The sequence below is a fragment of the Etheostoma spectabile genome, chromosome 1 (assembly GCF_008692095.1).
Source record: "Etheostoma spectabile isolate EspeVRDwgs_2016 chromosome 1, UIUC_Espe_1.0, whole genome shotgun sequence".
NCBI lineage: Eukaryota > Metazoa > Chordata > Actinopteri > Perciformes > Percidae > Etheostoma > Etheostoma spectabile.
The window spans coordinates 7094454-7118063 of NC_045733.1; the positions used below are offsets into that span (position 1 = coordinate 7094454).

Consider the following 23610-nt stretch of genomic DNA (forward strand, 5'->3'; position numbering starts at 1 on the left):
AAAAACGCGCCGGGATTCATTTATTTATGAGTAACGAAATAATTATGTGAGTTCTCTCCACAATCGTCAGCTGTTTATTTAATTTTTTTCCTCATTGTTTATTTTATCAGCATTTCTTTTCTTTTATCTTTTCATTTTTTTTTTTTAAATAAACTATAGTAACATTTATTTGTACAATAATACACCATGTGTCTGGCTGTCTCCTGAAAGATCCTTATACTGTATATTTGTAGATTCTGTTCGATACTGGATAAAAAATATTTATGACTATGAGATGCGTGCAGTTTTGAATATAATTTATATAGGAATTCCTTATATTTATAAAGTAATTATTTATCTCTAAACTATTGACTTATGTATTATTACTCTACCTCTGCAAAATCCCACATCCAGTTAATTCAGTTTGAATCCATGAAAACTTTGTCTAGCACTTTGCTGTACAGTATACACAATTAGTAATTTTTGCATCAATAGTGCCACCATTTTATGCATCTGTCTTTTTTTGCTCTTATTCTTTTCAAGCACCGGTGTATTCAGGTGTCCTGGAACCTCCTCCATATTTGCGTTGTCTCAGCAGACCCTTCCATGTTAGCATACTGGCATTTGTTGCCATCTGACCTTTACATTTATTAATCAATATCTCTTTGCGTTAATGGTCATGTACTTAATGTACATACAACACCTGCACCTTGCAATTTAGATGAACAGAACTCACAGAACACAAAACAAACAGGATCAACAACAATGGATAGCCCAAAAGTTGAGCACTAGAAACAGACTACACTGGCAATAATTGGATGATACTGATCATTTGACATACTTCATAATAGTGAATCAACCTCTTGATTAAATTTAAGCATCTAGCCATTCATCAACTCAATTCCTTGCACATTAAAGCCAAAGGTAAATTACAGGAGCAACACACAGAAATGGTAAAAAGGCATTTGAAGGCACCTGGCAATAGCTATCAAGTGTATACTAATGTTTATGGTTCAGAGATGTCCAGATTGTATTACACATTACTATCCATTTTAACTATATACATACAATTTTATCTTGTTGAATCTGATAACATCCAGAGGTAGTGGCAACATATAATGCTTAATGACTGTAGTTAAATCTCTTTTATTGTGTGCAGCCACCTTGGGTTTGTCTAAGTGTAAGTTCTCGATATACTGTGTGCATTTTACTAGTCATATGGAGTGATAACAAAAGCTTGGTCTTGTTTAATAATAAGCAACTGTCATAGATTCGTCAGATTTATTCAAATACAATGTTTCACTAGTATCCACAAATAATTACTTGGAATAAAAGCAAATTTGTCATAAATAACATAACATAAATAACATAACATAAGAATCCTCAGTTCCTACTTTCTCTTAGTGTTTTAGTTTCTCCTACAAGAGTGACAGATCTGCAGCAGTAGACAGAAACACTAATAGTTAACAGACTTGCAAGGGCTAATATTCTGTCACAAAGAAACAAAGGCAAAAACTGAAGCAAAGCATTCTGTGGAAAGATGTCAACCCTCTTACAGATCCCCAGAAGAAATCGTTGAGAGTCCATTATTTGAAGCAGATGAAACAACTGGGCCCTCAGTGAGGCAGTCGCCACCTTGTTTCTTCCATTTAAGTCCAAACAAACAGAAGAGTTTCATCAGCATCAGGTCCACTATCTCATCCTCTTCTGATGGCTGCAAGAACAGTATGCATAACACAAGGAGTATCAAGTTATCAATAATGGTAAGCTCTCACTTCTTCTACAACATGTGTACAACAATTTCAGACTCAGCATGGGTGAGTTACCTTGTGATGGATCTGCTCTTGACTGAATGCCACCAGAATGACAGAGATGAAGAGGTTGAGCACCACAAAGGTCATGAACACAATGCAGGAGCCAATGAGGAAAGCTCCAAGCACAGGATTGTAATTCAGAACCTGAAGGATTGGGAGGAAGACACGCACTGAAGAAAAGCCAACTGTCATAATCTGCTGTGGTACAGTTCTAATAGTCCCATACTAACCTCTTCATAGTTGAAAATGCCAAGCTGTAGGCTGACCATGGTCTGTGCAGCATCCAGCAGTGTCCGATAGGAGTACAGCTTCCACCCGTACATCAGATTAGACTGTAAAGTAGAAAGTTATGTTATTAATACAATCTATTTCACAAAGTATAGCTAAAATAGGGAGAAATGCAGTGACTTGAGCCGCATGTTGATGTTGAAGTGTGGGAAACTGCTCACAGCAATGGAGTAGGCCAGAAACATGATGGTCATGACCAGCAGAAAGCCTGAGATATCAGTCCAGGCTCGCTGCAGCGTGGCTGTGATCATGTGTAGCTTTGGGTTCAGTCTCAGCAGGTGCCACAGTTTGACTGTAGCCAGCAGCACCAGGAAGGCAATCAGATACCCCAGCACCGCATCAGCCTTGGCCGTTTCATGGAAACTGGCGTATCTGGAGACAGAGCATGAGAGTACAAAGCCTTGTTTTTACAATCTTATAAAACATGTTTTCAATGGATTATGGAAATAATAGTTGCCCCAGTAATGCTTTCCTGTTTATTGAAGTGAAATGTAATTCACATAACAGATATTCTGTGTTCATATTAATTTCCAAATGTTAAAATTAGGTATTTTCTCACCACATTTGTCAAATAACACTAATTATAAAATGTAGAGTTTCTAATTTGTCTATTTTGGTCTGAGCAAAAAGATCAGCTTTCACTAGCTACTGTAAAAGCTGTTTGCAAACAACTCAAATATTTCTCCCACAAATATTCTGTGTCAACCAAATTTTTCAGGTTTTATGTCAGTGAGTGCTTACTATTAATCAGAACAGTTATTGCATGCTGGTGATACAGTGAAAGAGGTATCTCCTGTACTGCAGAGAGGATGCGCTGGAATACAAGATGGATGTAAACTAAAAAGATGTAGAGTACAGAGAAGTTGATGTACAGATAAAACATACATAAGCAAAGTGCACAGTAAATGAGCAAAACCTGTTGTTCACACCAATGTTAAGCTAAAACCCTGTCTTGTCTGGGTCTTGTTATTCTTGATGCTTACTGGTCTTTGTTGTTTTGGTAGTACTCTATGTCCCGCTTTCCCAGTAAAGTCCTCTTGATGAAGACAGACAGCGCGCTCCAGCTGAGGATGATAATCGCCAGTTCAAGCAGGTTCCATTTACTCTTGAAATAAGCCGATCTCTGCTGCTTAATCAGCTTTCCCTGTCAGGAGAGAAGTTTGTGTGAGACGTTGTTATCACTAGTGATGTTAGTAGATTTGAGGTGTAATGAATTCATACCTGGACAAACATGTAATAGATGATGAAGAGGAAGTAGATGGCTTCAGAGGCCATGACAAAAATATGGAGGCCACCGGTTGACTGGTAAAGACGCACACCCTGCAGCTCACTGCGGAACTGGAAAGCTCCTGGAGGAAACACAAAGTATTCTTATAACAGTACATGTTCTGCGCAGCTCCAACGCAGTAGCTGTACATAGATTACTTACCTATGGCTGTGGTCTCTAGCATGAGAGTGACAATGCAAAAGAGGTTGATGTTGGCATTGTACACAGTAAACTCAACAAAGACCGCTTGGGTGTACCCATCAAACCAGGTGTTGTCATAAAGGTACTGAAGGGATCTACGAAGAGAACATGGTTAAATGGTATGATTTGTAAATATTATACCTTAAAACACAGTTCTCTCCTTATGTCAAGAAACAGCTAGTTCTGATGCAGATGCCAACTGTGTTGCACATTTTTGTGCTGTATAACTGTCGTTGCTGCACTAATTTAAGGCTCGAGTTTAAAGCAAATAAAAATACTTTACTAAATCTAAATATGTATTAATTAGTATTAATTTATATTGTTGACCATACAAATGTGAATTTAGTTTTTGCATGGATGTACAATAAATGCTGTCACCTGTCATCATGTGGAGGAATGCAACTAACACTTTTGTTATCAAATTGTTTTGTAAAAAAGCTATCAGAACATTCCTTACACTTAAGGAGCTGGAACCTATACATGTTTGACATTCATTTTCTGTCAATCAAACAATTGATTAGTAGACTAATTGTTTCATGTTTCATCATCTGTCATCATCTAATGAGATAATGTCAGTAGGCTCTTAATATTACATTGCCTACCTTCTAGAATTATGTAAATCTGGCCCCAGATCCACCACAAACCCTCCTCCTCTGTAGAGCATCACGCTGCCCCAGATAGGGAAAGCCCTCAGTTTACCCTGGGACTGGTACATCCATGGGCTGTGAAGGTTTAGCGAGACGTTATCACCCACAGAGCTGCTCCAGCCTGGACTGTAGGAGCCCATGTCCTCCAACTCCCATGAGTACGGAGCGTGACAGTCGCGCTGAGACTGCTGCATGGAGGGAGCCACAAGGCACGAGTTTTGATGCACCCTCACTTGGCGAAGACGAGCGTTACCCACCAGCTTGGAGTTTCCATCTGTGATGAATCCTGTGACAGATTAGGAAGTAATAAGAACAAACACATTTAAAGGAATTATCAGTCAAAATGGTCGTTATTTTCTGTGGAAAAATGTTTGCAGATAAAACAGTCCATATTATTTCCATATTATAATCCAAATAAATTGTAGCTTTGGTCACAACTAATTCCATACTTTGAACCACACTAAGCCTTTTTACACAATGTTAATTACAGGCAATGTTTGAACAGACTTTATACTTCACTACATAAATATACTGTTAATATAATGTAGAATAGTTGTAAGGAACAAAAGGCAAAAATGAGAGTTTGATTTGAGGCATTTCAAAGTGATGTGATATAATATATAAAAAAACAGGGGATGTTAGTAAATCTTTATATGTAGTCCAACGTATATTATCATCTTCACAACTCTGAATATTTCATTGTCAGATCAAATTTGTAGTTGTTTTGGATGAGCAATTGAATGAATTGGATTTCAATTATGTTTTGGTTATTATTTCCTTGCATTTAAAAAAGTAGCTTTACAATACAAGGACCAGACTGTCCATCAGGCACCCAAAGCAAAAATTAACGTATATTATATTAGGTACGTATTTACTTAACAAATGATGACAACTGAATAATTTGCATGTGTTTTCTATTTTGTTAATAGCAGACAACAACACTTTTGCCCATGTTAAAGGAGATTCACGCAATATACCAAAAGCAGTCGTTGTTGACCTTTAGGACGTGGAGACCACCGACTTTCTGTGAATTGTTTGTTAATAACGTTGCAACATACTGACCTGGGTGCTCTCCAAACAGGTTGCTCAGCAGAGTTGTGTTCGCCCAGTTGAACACATCCTGAATACTCATACTGTCTGAGATCCCTTTGCTGAAGCTCTGTCGAATGTGTTGGGTCAGAAAGTAAGCGTTGGGATCTCTCTGACCATATGCCACCAGCAGCAGCATCCACATAAATCCCATGTAGGCTTCATCACAAAACAAAAATCTCAAATCAGCATATCAAACCATATCACATTGCTTCCTATGTTGTACCAAAGTGGTTCTCCTACCAAGAATCTCCCTTATGAGGGCGAAGACCTTCTGTTCTTTAATCATGTTGTTCCTTATCCTCTCAATGTCAGTGGGAGGTGGAGGCTGATAGAAACTACATGTGCTATCTCTTCTTGCTGCGCGCACAGCATCAGGATCATCTGAGAAAGGGATATTGTACTACATACGTTTTGTTTTTGCCACACAAAACAATACAACAAAGATGGAGAAAAGAGGTACCTGTGTTTCTCAGACTCTCATCTATCTGAGGCTCTCCATACTCCTCCTGGTCAACATTCTTCAGAACAAGAGCGAAGAAAGCAGCAAAACCTAGAACCTGCAATGGAAGATTTATTAAAACTTCAATACCAGAAGACCTCATGGCATTCAATCTATTATAAATACAATATGTATGTTCTGAAATACTGGGAGATACATCAGTGGAGGACCCAGAAAGCCTTGCCAATGTTATAAAGCAGTTTAATATATCTGATAATAAAAACTAAAATTATAAAAAAATAAATACTGAAACAAATAACAAAATATGTTTAAAGCTGAATCAAAATAACATTGTAATCATTTATTTATTTAGCATTTTAAATGTTGTCTTAAGACATACTTTTATCACAGAGTTTATCCTCATTTTATTGTCTTTTGTCTCTTTAGTCTTAACTTTTTAAAATTAATTAATTTGATCCTAAATGTCTGAAATTGGTTTTATCTGTGTAAATGTAAAATCTAATTAATTGTAGAATGTGTTGATTTAATTAGCTGCCTTGTATGAAGCACTTTGTAACTTTGGTTTTTAAAGGTGCTCTCTAAACAACTTATATTAGTTAAATTAACATTGAAATCGTAATTGGCTTTAATGGGCCAAAAATTTGCAAACATGTTGTTGGATTGGACAAGAATTGACGGTTGTATGCATGAACTTAGTTTTTTGCCATAAATGAATCTTGTCTTTAGAATCACATCAATATCAAATTTCAAAAAGAGAATTAAAGCCGGCATGTCTTTAGTGTAATGTTTTGAGTTAGTACATCAGAACTATATCTATCAGTACAGGAACATTTTAGTAAACACAAAAAAGACTGGACATTGGTTGGAAACGTCTGAAGCTCACTTATGGAATGACTTTCTAAACATTTGCAATGTTATCCATATTATCTCTGTATGCGCACTCGCCTTCAGAGGTTGAGTAATAAAGAGACTCTCGAAGAAGGAGACCACCATGGAGATAAGCCAGCCTATAGAGCGGTCTTTCCCATACGTCAGTCCATACATCATGGTGAAGTATCCTGACACACCGCTGGTTGCCATCACCAGTATCCAGCCAACAAACACAAACCACCACGGCAGCCCTCCTCGACAGCACTTCTTGGTGGAGTCCCTGATGATGCTTTCTTCTGGACTGGGGCTGCGGTCCAGCTGGTCACCTTCTAGGCTGGACGAGGGAAGGTGGAACTCCAGAAGACCCTTCATTCCCTGAACTTGCTGCATGGCTCGGTTGTAGCTGTCTGGGTTTGGAAAACGAGAAGGTCCCAACAAACCCAGCTCCTTCTCAACATGACGCAGCTGCTTGTAGAGGAATCGACTGTTGTTGCTGCTCTTCTTCTGAAACTCATCTGAAGTCTTCTCAGGGCTTGTCCACACGCTGTTTTCTGTCCACGCAAAAAAAGCTGTATTACTCGGTCAGGATACTATATGCATTATGCCCAAGGTTTTTGCATTAATTATTTTGTCTTTCAGTATGCAAATGAGACCACAGATACTGTAGGCCATAATCAATCTAAAAACTAAGGTATGGCCTAGTTTAGACCATTGACAATATCACAGATTACATCACCCTAATCAGATCACTCTATGAAAAGTATCAGGAGAGTTTGTTTGACAACTGTTTAGTTTTATGTAAAATGAAAGATACAGTTTGTCCTAAACCTTAATTGAAGAAAATAAGGATCCTTAATCATTTTTTATATCCGCGTACCATCAGGAAAACAATGCTGAAAAAAATAAAGCCTGAAGAGACAAAAAGAAGATACAATATGGTATATATCTTGTAAATTGCCATTACATTAATTCATTGCCTAAGTCATTGCCTGACCAAAGTCTGGTCCTCCAAATGGACCAACCAATAAAATATGTAAAACACATGATATCAAGAGCGTTGTAAAGCTTATGATGTTGTTTACCTTGTAAATTAACTGCACGTAAACTAAGAATCATCGAGCCATCCCTCTTGGAGGCGTCGGTGTAGAAGTATCCAGCCGCACGGCTCTGCTGTCTAATGATGTCCTCCACCAGAGACAGCAGAGTGTTGATGTCTGCCTGCTGCCCAGGCCGGAGCTCCAAGTGAGGCAGTGGATTCTTCATGGCCTTTGAGAGTGACTGAGCAATTCTCCTTATGTCCTAATGGAGAAACCATCTTAAACACTTTAGACATATATAACAATGGAGTTATTATCGCTTTCACAATGTTCAAAATCACTGATATGGATATCTGTTACCTCACCTTAATCACAGTGTCTGGTGTGATATCTTTCAGCTCTTTCTGAGGGGAAAGAGTTGGCGAGGGAGAAATTCGACCAGTCTTTCCTTGTTTGGATGTGTCTGTTTTGGACCCCTTCTCTCGAGGACGAGTGTTCCGGAAGATACTCACGATAAGGAGATTGATGGGAAACATGATGATTGAACTTTGAAGGCCAATCATAACCTGTTGCCATGTGAACTCGATGTGACCTGCAAAGTATTTTAGAGCAAAGTGTTGTTTAAATGGATGTGAAGTTACTCTTTTAGTCAGACCTTATTTGTATTATTTTGGATACTTATCTATCCATAAACCCTCAGCACGCTTGTCCCAGTTAAACTCTATGCAAAAGTTCAGTGTAAAACACCATTAAAAATATTTTTTTCTTGTTTGCATGTTATTATAGAAAGCAGGCTAGTGCTCAAAATTAGGGATTGTCACATATTTTCTATTTCTGTATGGGGGTTAATAGAGTTGTATTTGAACAAATTTGGAAGTATTCTATTGTATAGTAAAATAATCCAAATTTTACTTTTTAATGACGTAATGTAGGGTCTTGAAAGCTTTGAAGCTCTATGTTTGTTACCTACCCAGGTCCATTGTCTGCTCAGAGGGGTCAGTGGGGATGCCCCAAAACATGATGCTGGTCAGCATGGTGCACAGCAGCAGGGAAAAACAGCAGGACACTCGCTGCACACGTGTGAACGTGCTGCAGGGAGGCCGACTAATGACAGAAAACCAGATGTGGCCGTCCTGGAAATCCTTGGCTGTCTTCATGAAGAACAGGTTACTAGAAAGAAGCATTGGGGGAAAAAACAAAAATTTTGATTTAGGAGAAATACTAAATTACAAATTCCTTGTTAATGTAACAGATCCATGGCCAGTCTTACCTAAACCTTTTCAAATCCATCTCCGTGGCTACTGGGAAGACCTTGTCCAAAGTGCACTCTCCCACATCTACAGCCAGCCAGGAGTTACACAGGAAGTGCCATTTCCGACCACTTTCCAGATCCTGCACCATTACTTTGTTGACATACCTGCATGTAACATCAATAGTTATCTTGTGTGCTTATAGCAACAGTACAAACTACCTTCATGATTTAATTGTCTTTTGTGTCACATCACCATGTCCTGCCCTTTAACCCTTACCATGCAGGGTGTGCTCCCGAGTTGTCGTGCCACAGCCGGATGCTCTGCAGATCTCCAAGCGAAAAGTGTGTGGTCAGCAGGAACATGTCCACCCCACCCCTCTCAAACACTGGCTTTTCAGGGTCCGTCAGGTGATGGGGCTCACTTTCTCCCTCTGTGCCCAGCAGGGTTATCGTCACCTAAAACCAAAAAAGAGTTGTAAGCATCATAAATGTTGTCCAACAGAAGTGACAGGTTTGGTTTCTCTGAGTCTCTTCTGAGACTTAACAGGCATTACTGACCTGAGATGATGTAGATGCACCATGCCGATGTCCTGTGCTGATGTTCAGCATATAATGATACTCAGCCAAGCGGTCATTATCCTCGAGCACTGTTATCTTGACCTACAAGTGAATGCAAAGACACATTTTTTAGTTAGTAAATTCAATGACGTACAGTTAATGCTATACAACTTAATGTCAATTATAAGAAACATGAAGCAATGAAAAGCATTTAAGTCATAGACTGCTTAAATATTTTAGTATTTTGAGTGCATTTTGTAGTAGGTCAGAGAGTATTTGAACATGAACAGGGGATGCAGCAGTTTACACAGTACAGTGACATCTCAAATGCAGAGTTTTTATTGGGGTATTCTGCTGTGGTACTCATAATTTAACAATTTTATATAATATGTGTGAGCAACTACGTCTGAATTAGACTTTCCAATTGGTCTGTTATTTCAAATCATCAATATAAATTGGTACAAGTCTTTACTGAGAATTACCTTGGCGGAGTCCTGGATGTCTTTCCTGCGTGCCCACACAACCACCAGGAGATAAGCAGCAAAGATGGCCCCAACAAAACACACCACCACAGGATTGTTAGTAAATGTAGCAAAAAGTTCTGCAGTGCGTGAGACGTCCACCAAGTTTGGCATGACAAAGAAAGAGCTGCCAAAGAAAGTTAAGTGGTTACAGAGGCACTGGGTGACCAGAGGCGTAGTGAGCGGACCGACCTACAAAAAAAAGAGAAAAACAGACAGTCAAACTTGACAGCTCACTTTTTAAGGATGTATTGATGCCACCACTGTGGATGTGTGTTGTTATTTTTTAATCACCCTGCAGCCATCTTCACTCCAAGTAGACTCTGTTTCATTCCAGTATTTGCACTGGGCAGCGATGGAAATGACAGTGACAGTGGCATTGATGGATTTGACGCCTGGCTCAACAATGGGCTTCATGACAAGGTAGTGCTCTCCAACTTCTCCTGTTCTATCTTTGGGACTCAGCACCCATGTGTATTTTTCCTCTGTGTTGACATATTCGTATAAAAAAACACACACATGGAGGCTTACATAAGTAAGTATCTAGCATACTCTCTTATCATGATATACCTTTAATGTCATTTTCAGACATGTTATTTAGTATGTAAAAAATAAATTTACCTTCTTTGGCATTCTCTAGAGGGATCTGAGTCTTGGCTACATAATTTACATCATTTGGATAATCCTTACATCCCAGGAATAGCATGAAGGAGATGTTTTCAGACGGCTCAATTTTCAGCACCAGTGTTACATCCGGAGAGGGAACGTTAATTATTAATGTGCTGAAATTGGCCAGGTCCAGGACTGTGCTGTTCTCCTGCCCAACATCATGCCTGGGTAGGAGGATCTGAAAAACCAGAAGACACATTAGTCTAAACAACCTACCAATATGTTCAAAGTAAAGTAACTTAAAGTGCCTTTTAAAACAAATATTACCTCAATCTCATCAGGTAAGTTCTCTACAGTAATGACCGTGCCGTTCACTCTGGTGAGAGAGACAGATCCTACAGTTCCTGTGATGTTTTCCTCCTTCCAAGAATACGGGTTCTTCTCAAAACTCATCATCTAGAAAGGGGGTAGACATACATTGGTATATGTATATATACATAAAACAAAGTGTGCAAAACTGTGACTCAGATTTATTTAAAGAAAGGAGACCCAACCTAATTTGATATGGCCATTATCTACACTTTTCTTTTTTTTTTCTTTTTTTACAGACAATAGCCTAGTCTTTTTCTTGTGGGTCCATAGTTGTCGTTGATATCAGATATTAATGATGTTTTGAGTTACAATCCTTCTCTGCGCCTTATTATATTTAGCTTTCTCAAAATTAATTGTATTGACCACAGAGAGTGCAAACATTTTAGGTAAGGAGGCATATATGTAACTGATCCAAATACAAATATCATTATTTATGAGGAATAAACTAGTTTTTTTAACAGGTACAGGCATTATGGATGTTCAACAGTAAGGAGGTGCATACTGTCACACACATAAACGCAGACTTCTACAACTACAAAGGGTATAAACACATTATGATGACACACATTGCCTGTATAAGCACATGACATACACTTACTCTAACATCCACTGGATCCTCTGGAGAGACAACATGAGCCGGCAGTGAGGGGAAGGAAAATCTGGATGAGCTGTTTTTCTGGACATTTATATCCTGCATTTGCATTTTTTCTGGAGACACTCTGCAATAATGAGAGTCAGAATTAGTTTAGTCATTTCAGAAAACCCTAGTTTATTCTTAAGTACATGCTTTAGCCCCTGTCAGTCATCACTTACCTGTTAACATACACACTGATCTGACCAGAATCAATGATGGCAGGGTCTCCATCCAGCTTTTTATTATTCAGCAAAGCACTTTGAACATTGCTTATTCCAGTAAGAAGAAAATCTGAGACTTTTTCCTGAGGAAAACAAATTATACGTTGTTTGGTATCTGGAAAAACAGATATTTAGCAATATCAGTCACAGCTTTTTTCTTACATTTGATGAGGCATTCAAAATATTACTGGCTGCTTCAACTATTGGTGTAGCTGCTTGCACGACTTCTCCGTCATCTCCGTCCTCCTGACTAACACTGATAGTGTTGAGGAAGGAGCTGAGGTCTACCAACAATGAACCCGCTTCTTCCTGGAGAGAAAATGCAGCAGATGATCTGTGTCCGATTTGATCAATGAACTGATTTTTCTAAAAAAAAATTGATTTGCTTCTCACTTCACTCAGGTTGGCAAAGGCAGTTAAACAACTTTTTCTTTCCTTCTTCATTTGCTGTTTTGCATCATTAAATCAGACTTTACCCTACACTTACAGTGGTTGAAAACAAAGGGCTGTCTGTACTGCATTTTCTTAAATTTCCTTGTAGATTCCTTTTTTAAATGTAATTTGCAATTTTTTGACACAACTGGACTGATCTACTGTACTGTACTTGAGCAGCCAGGCTGAGCTCGTCAGCTCGCTGGGTGAGTCCGGCCACAGCTCTGGCCGTCACTTGCACTTCCTGTGTTGTGTTGGTGGGTGAGTCCAGTAGAATTGTGGTCATTTTGGTCAGCATTTGCTTTCTGAGCTAAAAAAAAGGCAGAAGTGCTGATTAACATCACGCTGTCCTCCACTTGGGCACAGATGGAAACCTCACAAATATCACAGCAATATTTTACTGAAATTTAAACATCGCTGGTATTTTGTTACCTTTGTCCTTGCATCCTTCTGATCTTGTCTGTCTTCGGTATTCAGCATATCAGAAACTGAAGAAAACATTTGTCCGAGTGTCTCACCAGAGAGAAGACCCTGCTGCTCTAAGTGACCCACAGTATCCTCCACTGCAGTTTGGAGATCCTCCACAGTTGTACTGGAGCTGCTTTTTCGTACCTTGAGGAACACAAACACAGTCACTCTGAATTATTCAAAAAAAAAAAAAAACATGGAGAACCTGTTTCTGTAATCCTCCTTCTTGACACTGAAGATGTGTGTGTTCTGTGTATATCTGTATGTTTCTGTGTATAGGCTGTGAAAACAAATCTCTCCCAATTTAAATCTGCGGATACTTGTCGATGACAAACCTGAGTGGAGACAGTTGTGGTGGCTTTCTCATATTCATTTTTCACAGTCACTACAACAGACAAACTGTAATTGTTGTTCTTGTCACCGAGAGGCAGGAAGACCGATTTCACCTCATTTGCATTACTGCAGCGCAGATGTTTGCCTTGTGGACAAAAGAGAACATTTTGTAAAACTGTTGAAATTCATTCTTAATTATTTAATTGCATCCAGGTTGCAGAATGGCCAAAGCATTGACATAAATAACAGGCACTAAATTCTCATTTCTAGGGCAAAGCACATTCCTTTAAGGGTCAGGCATCATCATAACACTCATCCTAAATTTGTTTTTATATGCAACACTTTTAAAAGGGCTCAAATATCCCCTCCAGACAGGTTTTATTACATAAAAAGTACTCTGCTGCTTTGAGTATTATATATATATATATAATTAGCCAGTTAAAAAAATCCTAAAATCACTTCTACCTCTTGCGTAGCACTAGTTATCCATTCTCAACGTTTGCGCACTGCACTGCAAGTTTTCAAGTTTCCACATCACACTTGTGTAAGTTTCATACTGGACCTTTTGGCTTCTGAAGTAAAAGCGTGCTGGTACATTCACGTCTTGAACTGAGATTTAAGATAAGCACAGATAACTTTCCCCCTTCAGCAGATTAATGTGAAAACAGACTTTTAGTGTCAAACTCTGCACGATGAAGGTCAAACACCCAAGTGAATTAACGATAAGCAATCTCGTTCTCACCAACCAAATTCAAAACTTTTCTTGCTCTTTTCTTGCTTGTTCTGGGATACTTTTGTAACATGTATAAAATAACTAATTGACACACATTTTGATGTCCCTTTTTCTTACTCCCTATCAACAGATTCATACTCCTCCTGCTTCCTTCTCTTTCTGTCCTTAAAGTGTACCTCGTAACACGGTTTTCGTCTTATTAGTTTAAAAGTGAATTAAATCAAGAGGTAACAGTGTTTTACCTGTGTCTGTTTTGAAGCAATACAAACAGCCTGTAGAGCAGAAAGAGCTTGCTTTGCAGGTGATGTCGAAAGCATCGAGAACTGTTCCTGACGGTGGAGAGACGCTACATGAGGGGGGTCTGGGCTCTGCAGGAGCATCAGTTGCAGCTGGTTCAGTTGGCTCAGCACCTGGTATTGGAAAAGTGTACTTTGCAAAACCTGGTACACTCTTTCCTGTAAAAAAAAGAAAAACAGCCAAATGTTCGAAAAACTTTAATTCAGTTTAAGTGAAAAAAGAAAAAGAGTAAAATATAGTTTTGAATTAAGCACTGGGTTAAACATTGCCCAAACCTCTATTCATGCTACTATATCTAAAAATCGGCACTGCTGAAAAGAACATTATGACTGACTATGGAATAAAAAACCCACCATAAGCAATCACACTGATGTTGTGCAATGTATCCCTTGAAACTTTCAGATGTTGGCTATGTACAACATATTCAGTGTTGCCATCTTGCCTCTCAATAGGTGGCCTTCTTCCTGCTTCGGAGTAACATTTTTCGAGGTCATCCTGTGAAAAATCATCAGTTAATAATTGACACATTAATCTCTGACATCACAGTTTAAAATCAAGTGCTGTTCCAGACTTACTGTAAAGGGTTTGAGGTCCTCAATATACCAAACAACATCTGGGCAAGTTGTCACACAGCTCAGTCTGAGCTTTACATGGTCGTTGACATTAATCGAAGCACAATCATGACAACTGCAAGAATTAAAGTAAACGTATAGCTGTAATTTTCAGTAGGCCTACTTGTAAAATCTGCAAAGAACCTGCAGAGTAATTACTGTTTAGGATATATGAGCATTTATTGTAAATTACCCCCTTTTACCTGATGGTGACATCTGTGAATTCTTTTGGAGTCACAGTGACGCACTTTGAAGCAGAAGTCAGATCAACCCATTCCCTAAACCAGGTTCTTCTGCTCACAGTTAAAGTGTAATTGAAAATGTCAAAGGGATTTGGAAGGCAATCTTTTTCAATAACATGATTTTGATCCTTTGTTTTGTTTGTGCATTTGCAGTTTCCTTCTGTAGGGAAACAAGCAGAAGTAGAGCTTTAAAATAGCTGGATACTGTTACAATCATGTATACAGAGAGATAAATTACCAGGTGCGTCATGTTTGATGTAAAATTCCCAACACAAATTCAGGATGAGACTAAACCCAGAACTCATAGTGTGCATGAAAAATGTCGCACTGTCACAAACACTGAAAATTAAAAAGCCTGTTGTTCTTAAAATGTTATGGTTTTGGATTGTCTGTGTTCTTCTAATTGTGTTCACACCCTGTAATCACTTTAATTGTGGTTTTAACCGTTAAAACACATTTAAAATGCTCAGTGGTCAATTCATTGTTGTACTTACCACATCTCCATTCAAATGTGAGTCCTCTGCTGGACAATGATTCAGTTCCAGTTACGCTCAGTGTGACACTTTGGGTGTAGTCAACCAAAGTGTCTGGAGTAGCAGTTATTTTCAAGTCGTCTATACTTACACTACCTGTCTGAAGATGAAAACAAAGACATTGTGCTGTAACAGAAAAAAGCGAATACCTAAACATATGCTCAGATCATTTTTGATTGATACCAATCTTTCACTTACTGTGTTTCGATGTTTATCTGGTGAGGAGTCAGAGTCATTCTGGCAAGCCCAAAGTATGTTCTCTAAGTCCACGTCTACATCAGAGGCAGAGATGGCATTCACGGCTCGTATATTCACCTTCAACGGTCCTTTACCAAAAGAGTTTGTATTTAGGAGCAATGAGCACATAATTTAGACGTATCGGTATTTTCGACTATGGGTGATTGTTTTCATTTAATCATTTCAGCATGGCTTAAGTTGTATGGTACCTTTAAGTGGGCTGGAGAAGGTATAAGCTTGTAAGCTGCCATTGAGAATGTGTCTGGTCTCATAGAGTGTGTCCCTTTCTCCAGTCAGATTAAAGAGCAGCTCCACAGGGGCTCCTTTGTCCAATGAAACACCAATGATGAGATCATTAGAGTCTGGACATGTGTCTTCTTCTGCTATCACCGAGGCCTGCAGGCCTTCAACGGGCTCCAGCAGACACAGCTCCAGATCAGTGGATACTGTGTGGGCTGTGACCCTGTTAGAGGCAGTTACAGTCAGGTTGTGGCAGCCATGTCCAAGCTTCTCCACCACACTTGCACTCAGTGTAATGTTGTGTGGTGTGATTCCTCTCTCCACTGATGATTTTGCAACCAAATGGCCTTCATGTTGAAATGTGTAGGAAACATTTGTACCTATTTACAGAAAAAAGGTAATCAAATAATTTAGCATTTTGGTGTGTTTTTTTGAAAGCATGTATCACCTTGTGTTGGACCAACTCACCTGCCTCCACCATAACCTGGATCTGAAGAGGCCCACCATGAAGCGCATTGCATTTGGTGCCATCTGTTGACATATTACTGCTATAGCACTTGATGACACCAAACTGTCTAATGGGCTCCTGAATGGTTATGGCTTTCTGAGCTGTAACATGCCAGTCACTGGTAGTGCACTCCACTCGAACCATGAAAACACCGGGGCGGCTGAATTTGTGCATCACAGTGCTCTCCATCCTGTGAGACAGTTTTAGTTATAGCTTAAACACAGCTACATGAATACAGTGAATGAATAAAACATATTTGTTTTTTTATATGGTTGAATGCAAAGTCTTGCTCACTCTTCTGGGCTGTATGGATCAATGATGTGGCCATCACCAGCATTCATTGTGCATGTGAGGTTTCCCTGAAAAGGATGAAGGAGCCACTTCACAGTGACTGTGACATTATCAAAGACAGCTGCCAGCTTACTCATCAACAAGTGGAGTCCTAAGAAGAAATCACACTGTTAATTTCAATCATGGAAACGTTGCTTCAGATTTTCCAATCTGCTCCATCTAATAATGACCTTCAGAATTATTTAACAGTCTATGTGCAGTGGAAGTGAAATCTGACCATGTTTGCAGCTGTATTCTACAGACATGTAACTTCCCAGCATAGGACATGGTTCACCAAAAGAGCTCAGATCCACTGGAGCCTGGCAAGTCTGCCGTCGGTGGCAATGGGCTGGAATGACACACAAATTAAGTAAATGATAATGTGTTGCAGAATGTGTTGCAGATATTTTCAGTGTTGCTGATTCAAAGGCCTTGAAAATATTGTGTCAGTAGGTTTAAAAAAGCATGACACTGTTCCATTTTTATCCTTTTAAATATAAATAATCTTGCTGGTGTCTAAAGAGGTGTATTCCAGTTTTTCTCAGTCGCTTTGGTACATTTCTCAGATAAGAATTGAAATTCTCAAAACATCATCAAACAATCACTTGTGCACATCAAAGAAGCAGTTTCTCATTTCAGTAAGCAAGTTGCAAATGCTTTGGTACATCAATGCAAATCATTATGTACAATTCTCTGCTGTTTCCTACATTATCAATTGGTTATGTTGATCAAAATGTAATCTAATCTCTGTTGAATAGTCTCACCCCCACAACTTTTGGTATTAGTTCATAGCATAAGTCTTTACATGCAAAATGGTTGAACAAGTTGTTGCATATTTCTGTAAATTTCCATTAGACTATTTTTCAAAATCTGTACTGATTTGGTAAATTGCTCCCAGTTGAATGTTCACATTTTTACTTTTGTTTTTTTCTTTGTGCTATGCAGTGCTGTCTTTTCTTTTCTTTATCGCAATGACATGGTCTGCAAGCAAATTACAGAACAGTAAAAGCGTAAATGTAAATCTTGTTCAGTCTCTTGCAATCAACCTCCCACATACACTAATGTGTAACTTACAATTTAAAATAATTGCCATCAAAACTTTAGCCATAGTTTAAATCAGAACATCCCTCCAGAGTACACTGCTGTATTGACAACCTGACTAAGTAATTTGACTGTCTTATCCGTACACAGTGACATCAGGACTTGTTATTCTGATGGCATTGACATGTTCGTTGACACAGATATTTACTTTTGAGAGATGAACTTAGACTTTTGAGCAAGAGACTGGCTTTTGCAGGTAAGCCATGGTGTTTTGCTATTTATATGAATTGTTTTGATAAATGCACTTACTGTTTTGAAAATGTCGAGGATGATTCAAGAAATGTACCAAAGCGACTGTAACAAACTTTAACAAAAAGGAGAAAAAACTATTTGTTTAGTAGTCGCATGAACTAATCCTTGACTGATATGAATGTGAATGTATATTTACCCCAAAGCCCATCTATTCAGCTCCTAGGAGGGGATTTGTCAGATGTATTTTCTGGAAGTGTAATCCTTTTGTCTGCACTCACACGGCAATGATGTATTTTGTGTTGGACACAAAGCATTAAACAAACAGGTAATTTGTGGTGATTTTAGTATCTGGCCAACAAAGCCAAATATGTTCCCATAGCTTTCACTGTAAATACACACTTGTTCCACCAGGTAGCAAGTTAAATAAATATTTGTAATGAGAAGTAACCTGATTTATTATGCGTGTATGTTTGTGTTTCTCTATCGGAGCCGCTATTATGTTTGCAGAATACAGCAGGCCGGCTCTCATTTTATTTTTCATGTTAATGAAAAAATACTTTATGTAATTCATAATACCTGTAACAGAATCTATCACATCTATCCAGCTGCACTCCTCCTGGGAGGATGTGGGTGAGGATGTAAGTTTGGATCTGCAGTAGTGAATTGTTTTTCGACCATAGAAGCTGTCGACTATTTCTATAACTTGACCAGAACCGCATTGCAATGTTGCATTTTGGCCATCACATGCGATAGATCTCCCAGAATCTGAGAAGAAAATCAAGAAATATTAAAGGGGAGCAAACACAACATAAGTTTAATGCTATTTGGTGATTTCTTTTAGGAGTGCATACCAAATTGGCAAATGAAGTTGATTTCCTGGCTGCAGTTCTCCGCGGCTTCCCACTGGAAGCCGGAATGTCTCAGGATATGTCCACAGGCTGCTTGGGTTTCTGGCATGTTCACCCAGTTACTATAGCTGACATCTGAACCATCCAGCCACGCAAGAGAACCTGGGAAAGGACAAAAGAGGACACAGCATTTATTTGATCAATCATTAATTTTGAATTCTGCTTAATACAAAATGCTAAACAAATCACCACAGATGTTAAACGTTGTCGGTCGTTTTACTTATCTTTTGTTTTCATTAGGTAAATTTTTACAATGCCATTCAGGGATCATAAAAACAACAAAGCAATAGATTGAGCTGGGGACAGCGTGAATGAATGATAAAGACTCGTTCTTTGTGAAAGGACAAAAAAACACATTCATAAATCAGACCATTTGACAGGAAGCCTTTTGTAAGTTCATATGAATGAGAAATACTGTATCTATCTTTCAATACACATGCTGCTTGGGGGAGATATCCACATGTGATAGTTTTCTAACAAATGTCAGTAAACAAACACATTACAGATCTATATAATGGACATGCATGCTGTCTAATGAGACAGCAGATAGATAATCTCCCTTTCTGACATTATTAGATATAAGTTCAGATTTATCAAATTTGTTACTCACATATGCTGCAAAGTACCTTAATATGTACGGATGTATGGAGAGAAATGTACTTTATGTGATTTATGAATAATCTTCAGCACTTGTGACTCAACTGCAGGACTTCTAATGGCTATATACATTAGAAGTCATGCAGTGTTTACGCAATGCCCACTCACCCTCAGTGGTAGCAGAGTCGAGTGTGAGGTTTGGAGCTGCAGGTGCCAGCCCAAGCCACCAGTCCATCTCTGGGTCCAGGTGCTTCTGGAGGAACTGCTGTGTTTCATCATTCAGAATAAAGGCTAGGTGTCCGCCGCCTCGCTCACACCACCCCTGGGCACTGAGGAAGGATCGCTGCAGACCCAGAAACTCGTAGCAAGAGCCATCAAAACTCTCTTGGTTTTCTGGGCAGGATAGAACCTCTGTATCCTCCTGAGCATAACAAGTGAGGAAGAGAACCATCAACGTCAGTGTGGGGAAAGTGGTGCTTTCCATCTCTGCACCTGCACACTGTTCAGACTCTCTGTTGTCATCATGTCTTTAAAGGGTAATGACGTCAGCAATTCTGACACTGGTCTGCACTCCGGATGATTTCTGAGATTAGGATTGCTTCCTTGATGGCTGTCCAGTATTTGTGTTTCCACTATAATTCTTGTGCACAAACAAAAGCTCAGGCCTGTAGTGAAAAGGGACGAAAGCCCACTGTCAACAGTCACTGATTACACCTCTGCCTCGATTAATGTACATGTAAGTCTCCACAACCTGCAGAGTGAGATAAGCTTCTCATTCAGACTTGTTCCTTCATACCACGAAAATGCCAATTTGAATTTTAAAAGGAGCATTCAACTTCCCATGGGCCTGTTGTTGTTCAGACTGATATGTAAGGTTAAAAACATTCAAATTGAAGATGTTGGCCTTTATTTTGAAATAGGGTTAACTTTCATAATGTTTTAAAATGTTAGTATGATGAATTCCCCAGTATGGAAAGAGCAATGGACATTTTACATTGCAGACAGAAGACGGCTGTGTTCTAATAACATAATAACAGCATTTTATTTAGGTATGCCAGCTCCAACAGTCCCAAACCCAACGTTTAAACAGGAGCAAATGACAGGGAGTTCTTTGGGAGATATAATTCACAGTAACCGTTTGTAGACTTAGAACCTTTTGTCTCACTATAATACAGTATGCATGTCACAGATTTATTACAATCACATTCCATACATTATTGTATTTACCTTAATCATATATATACATATATATATTGTTTCTATTAACGGTTTGTGTAGCCTATAACTTATCAAGTATAAAATTCACATTTTTAAGCATATTTTTATTGGTGAAAATTATAAACACACACCAGTGTGTTGTGTGATTAGAAATAATATGATTAAAAATTGTATCTGACAAAAAACTTCATTTATTGTTTTCTTTGTTATTTATTAGGTAGGCTATATGCTTTTTTTTATTATGACCAAAAAGGAAAAAAGCGACTCATAAGTACCGCCCCGGATGACTGACGTCATATTACTGAGACGATGCTCTCGAGGACATGACTTGTGGAACAACTAGTGTGGATTTTATAAACGTCCCTTGATTAAACCATAGATGAACTAGCGCAATGTTGGCTTGTAAACGTAGCTTGGTGGCCTCTGCTCTCCGGGTTCTTCGCAGTGGTCAAGTAAATACACTTTAACGTTAACAGTCCGGGCTCGCACTGCAGTTCATAGGGTCGATTTGGTATGCTAGCAGTTTGACAAACTTGACGCAGCTCATCGCTCCTCCTCGTTTCTGCCTCCTCAGGTTGCTGTGTCTGGTCAGAGATGGATGTCCACTCAAACAGACGGAGAGGCCCGCATCGCGAACATACTGAAGGAGAAGTTCCCGTTAGCAGCATCGCTCAAAGTTGTGGATATATCAGGTAAACAGAGCTATCTGGCAGCATCCTATTTCAGATGTCCAATAATACCTAAAATATAGACTCCATAAAAAAAATATTATGTAGATCTGTTGTAGTGTAGAAAGCAGATGGTCACCACATACACATCTGGGAAATGTCCGTGTTGTTTGTGTGACCCTGTGCTGTGTTTAGGTGGTTGTGGGGCCATGTATGAGATCCATATAGAGTCCAGTGAGTTCAAAGGAAAAAGGACTATTCAACAACACCAGTTAGTCAATCAGGTAAATAACAAGAATCACAATCAGCCCAGCATATTACCTGTGGCAGTGTAAACTATCAAGTGGTGCAACACTATGTGTTACAAGTTGGATTTTGTCTATGGTCGTATCTATCTGTCAACCATGCCTGTGAGATTTTTAAGATTATCGCCTGACCTTTGGTGGACATTGTACACTTTGCAGGTGTTTATACTTCTTGTACCAGTTAAATTTTGTTCATTAGCTGTTGTGTTTTGTTTTCCACAGGCACTCAAGGAAGAGATTCAAGGAATGCATGGACTGCGAATATTTACTGATGTTCCAAAACATTAGAAAAAGTCCTTCCACTGTTGACTCACAACTTTTTCCTTTTGTTCCCCCTGTCTATTATGAATGTACAGTTTAAAAGAGGATATTGTGTAGTAAATTAATTACATGATTGTTAATGTGTCAGTGGCAGAAAAGCAGAGGGACATCAATCTTCTTATCGTCTCTGGCATACACAGTATGAAATGTGAATAAGATGATTACACTAAGTTATCATTAAACAAGTGAGATATCTTCTACTCTAAGATAGTGTTGAAAGTACGCACAAAGACTAAATAAAATGCAAGTCAAATTTTAAGTCAGGTAGATTTCTGACCAATTTGGGGTCTTCTCAGGGTTGATCACAATGCTGGTGTAATGATAAGCAGTCGAAGAAGTAATAAACTCAACCTCCTGAATGTTGGAGACTTACTACACACCCTTGTTTGTGGAGCCTTGTTTCTCAGGGTTACTGACACTGTTATCACAATGTATGTGTTGTGGTCCCATGAAAGTTGATTGATTCTAAATTGATAACATTTCTTAGTTGATTGACTATGGATGCTCATGTGATTAAAAACATTATACAATGGCAGCGGCCATTATTCTGTCAAATTCATTATTACTGATAAATTATTAGTATTTACATATGTTGGCTGATGAATAACAAGAAACTAAAGTATACATGCCAAAGAGATGTTTGAACTAAAACAGAAACTGTCGGACTTTCTTTTTTTTTATTTAAACTGCTCAGTATTTTAAATCATAATTCTTTACTAACCAAAAATGAAAGTATTCTTATAAAAAAATGTATGGGCCTATATGCATGGCTCAGGCTGGTTATTGATTGGACTTTTTGAAGCCTGTGTAAAAACTTCTATAAAAGCCTCACTGATCAATATGTTTCAAATTACGGAGTGTGATTTAAATTTATATAATCATATCACAAATCTAAACTTAGATCCCCTTTTAAACTCTTCATATTCAGATTTACTAAATATTTAAATCTCTGTTCACTTATGCTGCTTTGCATATGACAGCCACAGCAGATTGAAAAAGCTAATCTTAGCAACATTTTTTTCAGGTGGTACCACAGACTGTGTAAATGGGTGCTACATTAGGATAACCGAATAACGGACGGAGCCACTTATTCTTTGTAGTCAACTGAGCTTAATGGAACAACGAAGTTAACGTAACGTTACTAGGCTTCGCTTCTCCTGGACGTGCATGCGACTGTTTGTTACCACATTAGCCACGATAACATTATATAGTGATAATATGCCAGAGACGATTAACGTTAATGGTGTCGTGTAATTTGGACAAGTGTAGGCTATTTAATGTTTAACGTTTTAATGTAACGTTACTGAGCCTTTTTAAGCTGCATTAACGCTGTTTTATCCATCTTGTTTTGCCCATTCTCTAAAACATCAATAACTACCGCTAGCTAGCTAGCTTACCTGCTCAGCACCTTTGACAAGGCATGACATGGACTTGTAGGCGGGGGAGGATGTTAAACATTTGCAAGAGCACATGAAGGCACCACACTTGTTGAGGGGTTTTCAGTGGCACCCATA

At 38.7% G+C, this 23610-nt stretch overlaps 2 protein-coding genes across 2 annotated transcripts; one reads left to right on the forward strand and one right to left on the reverse strand.

Annotated features, from left to right (window-relative positions):
- Positions 1 to 967: 967 nt before the first annotated feature.
- LOC116689267 (polycystic kidney disease protein 1-like 2) lies at positions 968 to 23570 on the reverse strand. Its single transcript, XM_032515741.1, has 42 exons — positions 23494 to 23570; positions 19753 to 20005; positions 18931 to 19089; positions 18656 to 18844; positions 17025 to 17135; positions 16751 to 16898; positions 16417 to 16646; positions 15918 to 16328; positions 15670 to 15797; positions 15433 to 15571; positions 14900 to 15098; positions 14661 to 14772; positions 14439 to 14580; positions 14031 to 14243; positions 13058 to 13200; positions 12687 to 12866; positions 12427 to 12564; positions 11985 to 12131; positions 11781 to 11905; positions 11566 to 11686; positions 10923 to 11051; positions 10608 to 10833; positions 10281 to 10471; positions 9948 to 10178; positions 9466 to 9567; positions 9185 to 9363; positions 8926 to 9072; positions 8626 to 8825; positions 8021 to 8247; positions 7701 to 7917; positions 6694 to 7169; positions 5749 to 5845; positions 5529 to 5669; positions 5259 to 5444; positions 4152 to 4482; positions 3511 to 3644; positions 3303 to 3430; positions 3065 to 3225; positions 2243 to 2453; positions 2024 to 2125; positions 1806 to 1937; positions 968 to 1693 (listed from the first exon to the last, which is right to left on the reverse strand). Exons 1-42 carry the CDS (start codon positions 23566 to 23568, stop codon positions 1532 to 1534), a joined length of 7473 nt encoding a protein of 2490 aa, XP_032371632.1. The 5' UTR covers positions 23569 to 23570; the 3' UTR covers positions 968 to 1531.
- Positions 21081 to 22473, forward strand: bola3 (bolA family member 3). Its single transcript, XM_032515731.1, has 4 exons — positions 21081 to 21254; positions 21377 to 21494; positions 21666 to 21754; positions 21998 to 22473. The coding sequence occupies exons 1-4, from the start codon at positions 21195 to 21197 to the stop codon at positions 22061 to 22063; spliced, it is 333 nt and encodes a 110-aa protein (XP_032371622.1). The 5' UTR covers positions 21081 to 21194; the 3' UTR covers positions 22064 to 22473.
- Positions 23571 to 23610: the final 40 nt, after the last annotated feature.

Excerpts from the sequence above, each read along its gene's own strand:
- bola3 (XM_032515731.1), top strand. The coding sequence starts at position 21,195 with ATGTTGGCTTGTAAACGTAGCTTGGTGGCCTCTGCTCTCCGGGTTCTT. Across the intron at positions 21,255-21,376 it reads GGGTTCTTCGCAGTGGTCAA|GTTGCTGTGTCTGGTCAGAG; the intron begins GTAAATACACTT and ends CTGCCTCCTCAG. Across the intron at positions 21,755-21,997 it reads AACACCAGTTAGTCAATCAG|GCACTCAAGGAAGAGATTCA; the intron begins GTAAATAACAAG and ends TGTTTTCCACAG.
- LOC116689267 (XM_032515741.1), bottom strand. The coding sequence starts at position 23,568 with ATGTGCTCTTGCAAATGTTTAACATCCTCCCCCGCCTACAAGTCCATG. Across the intron at positions 13,201-14,030 it reads TTGCTTCAAAACAGACACAG|GCAAACATCTGCGCTGCAGT; the intron begins GTAAAACACTGT and ends TTTGTCCACAAG. Across the intron at positions 9,568-9,947 it reads ACATCCAGGACTCCGCCAAG|GTCAAGATAACAGTGCTCGA; the intron begins GTAATTCTCAGT and ends ATTCACTTGTAG.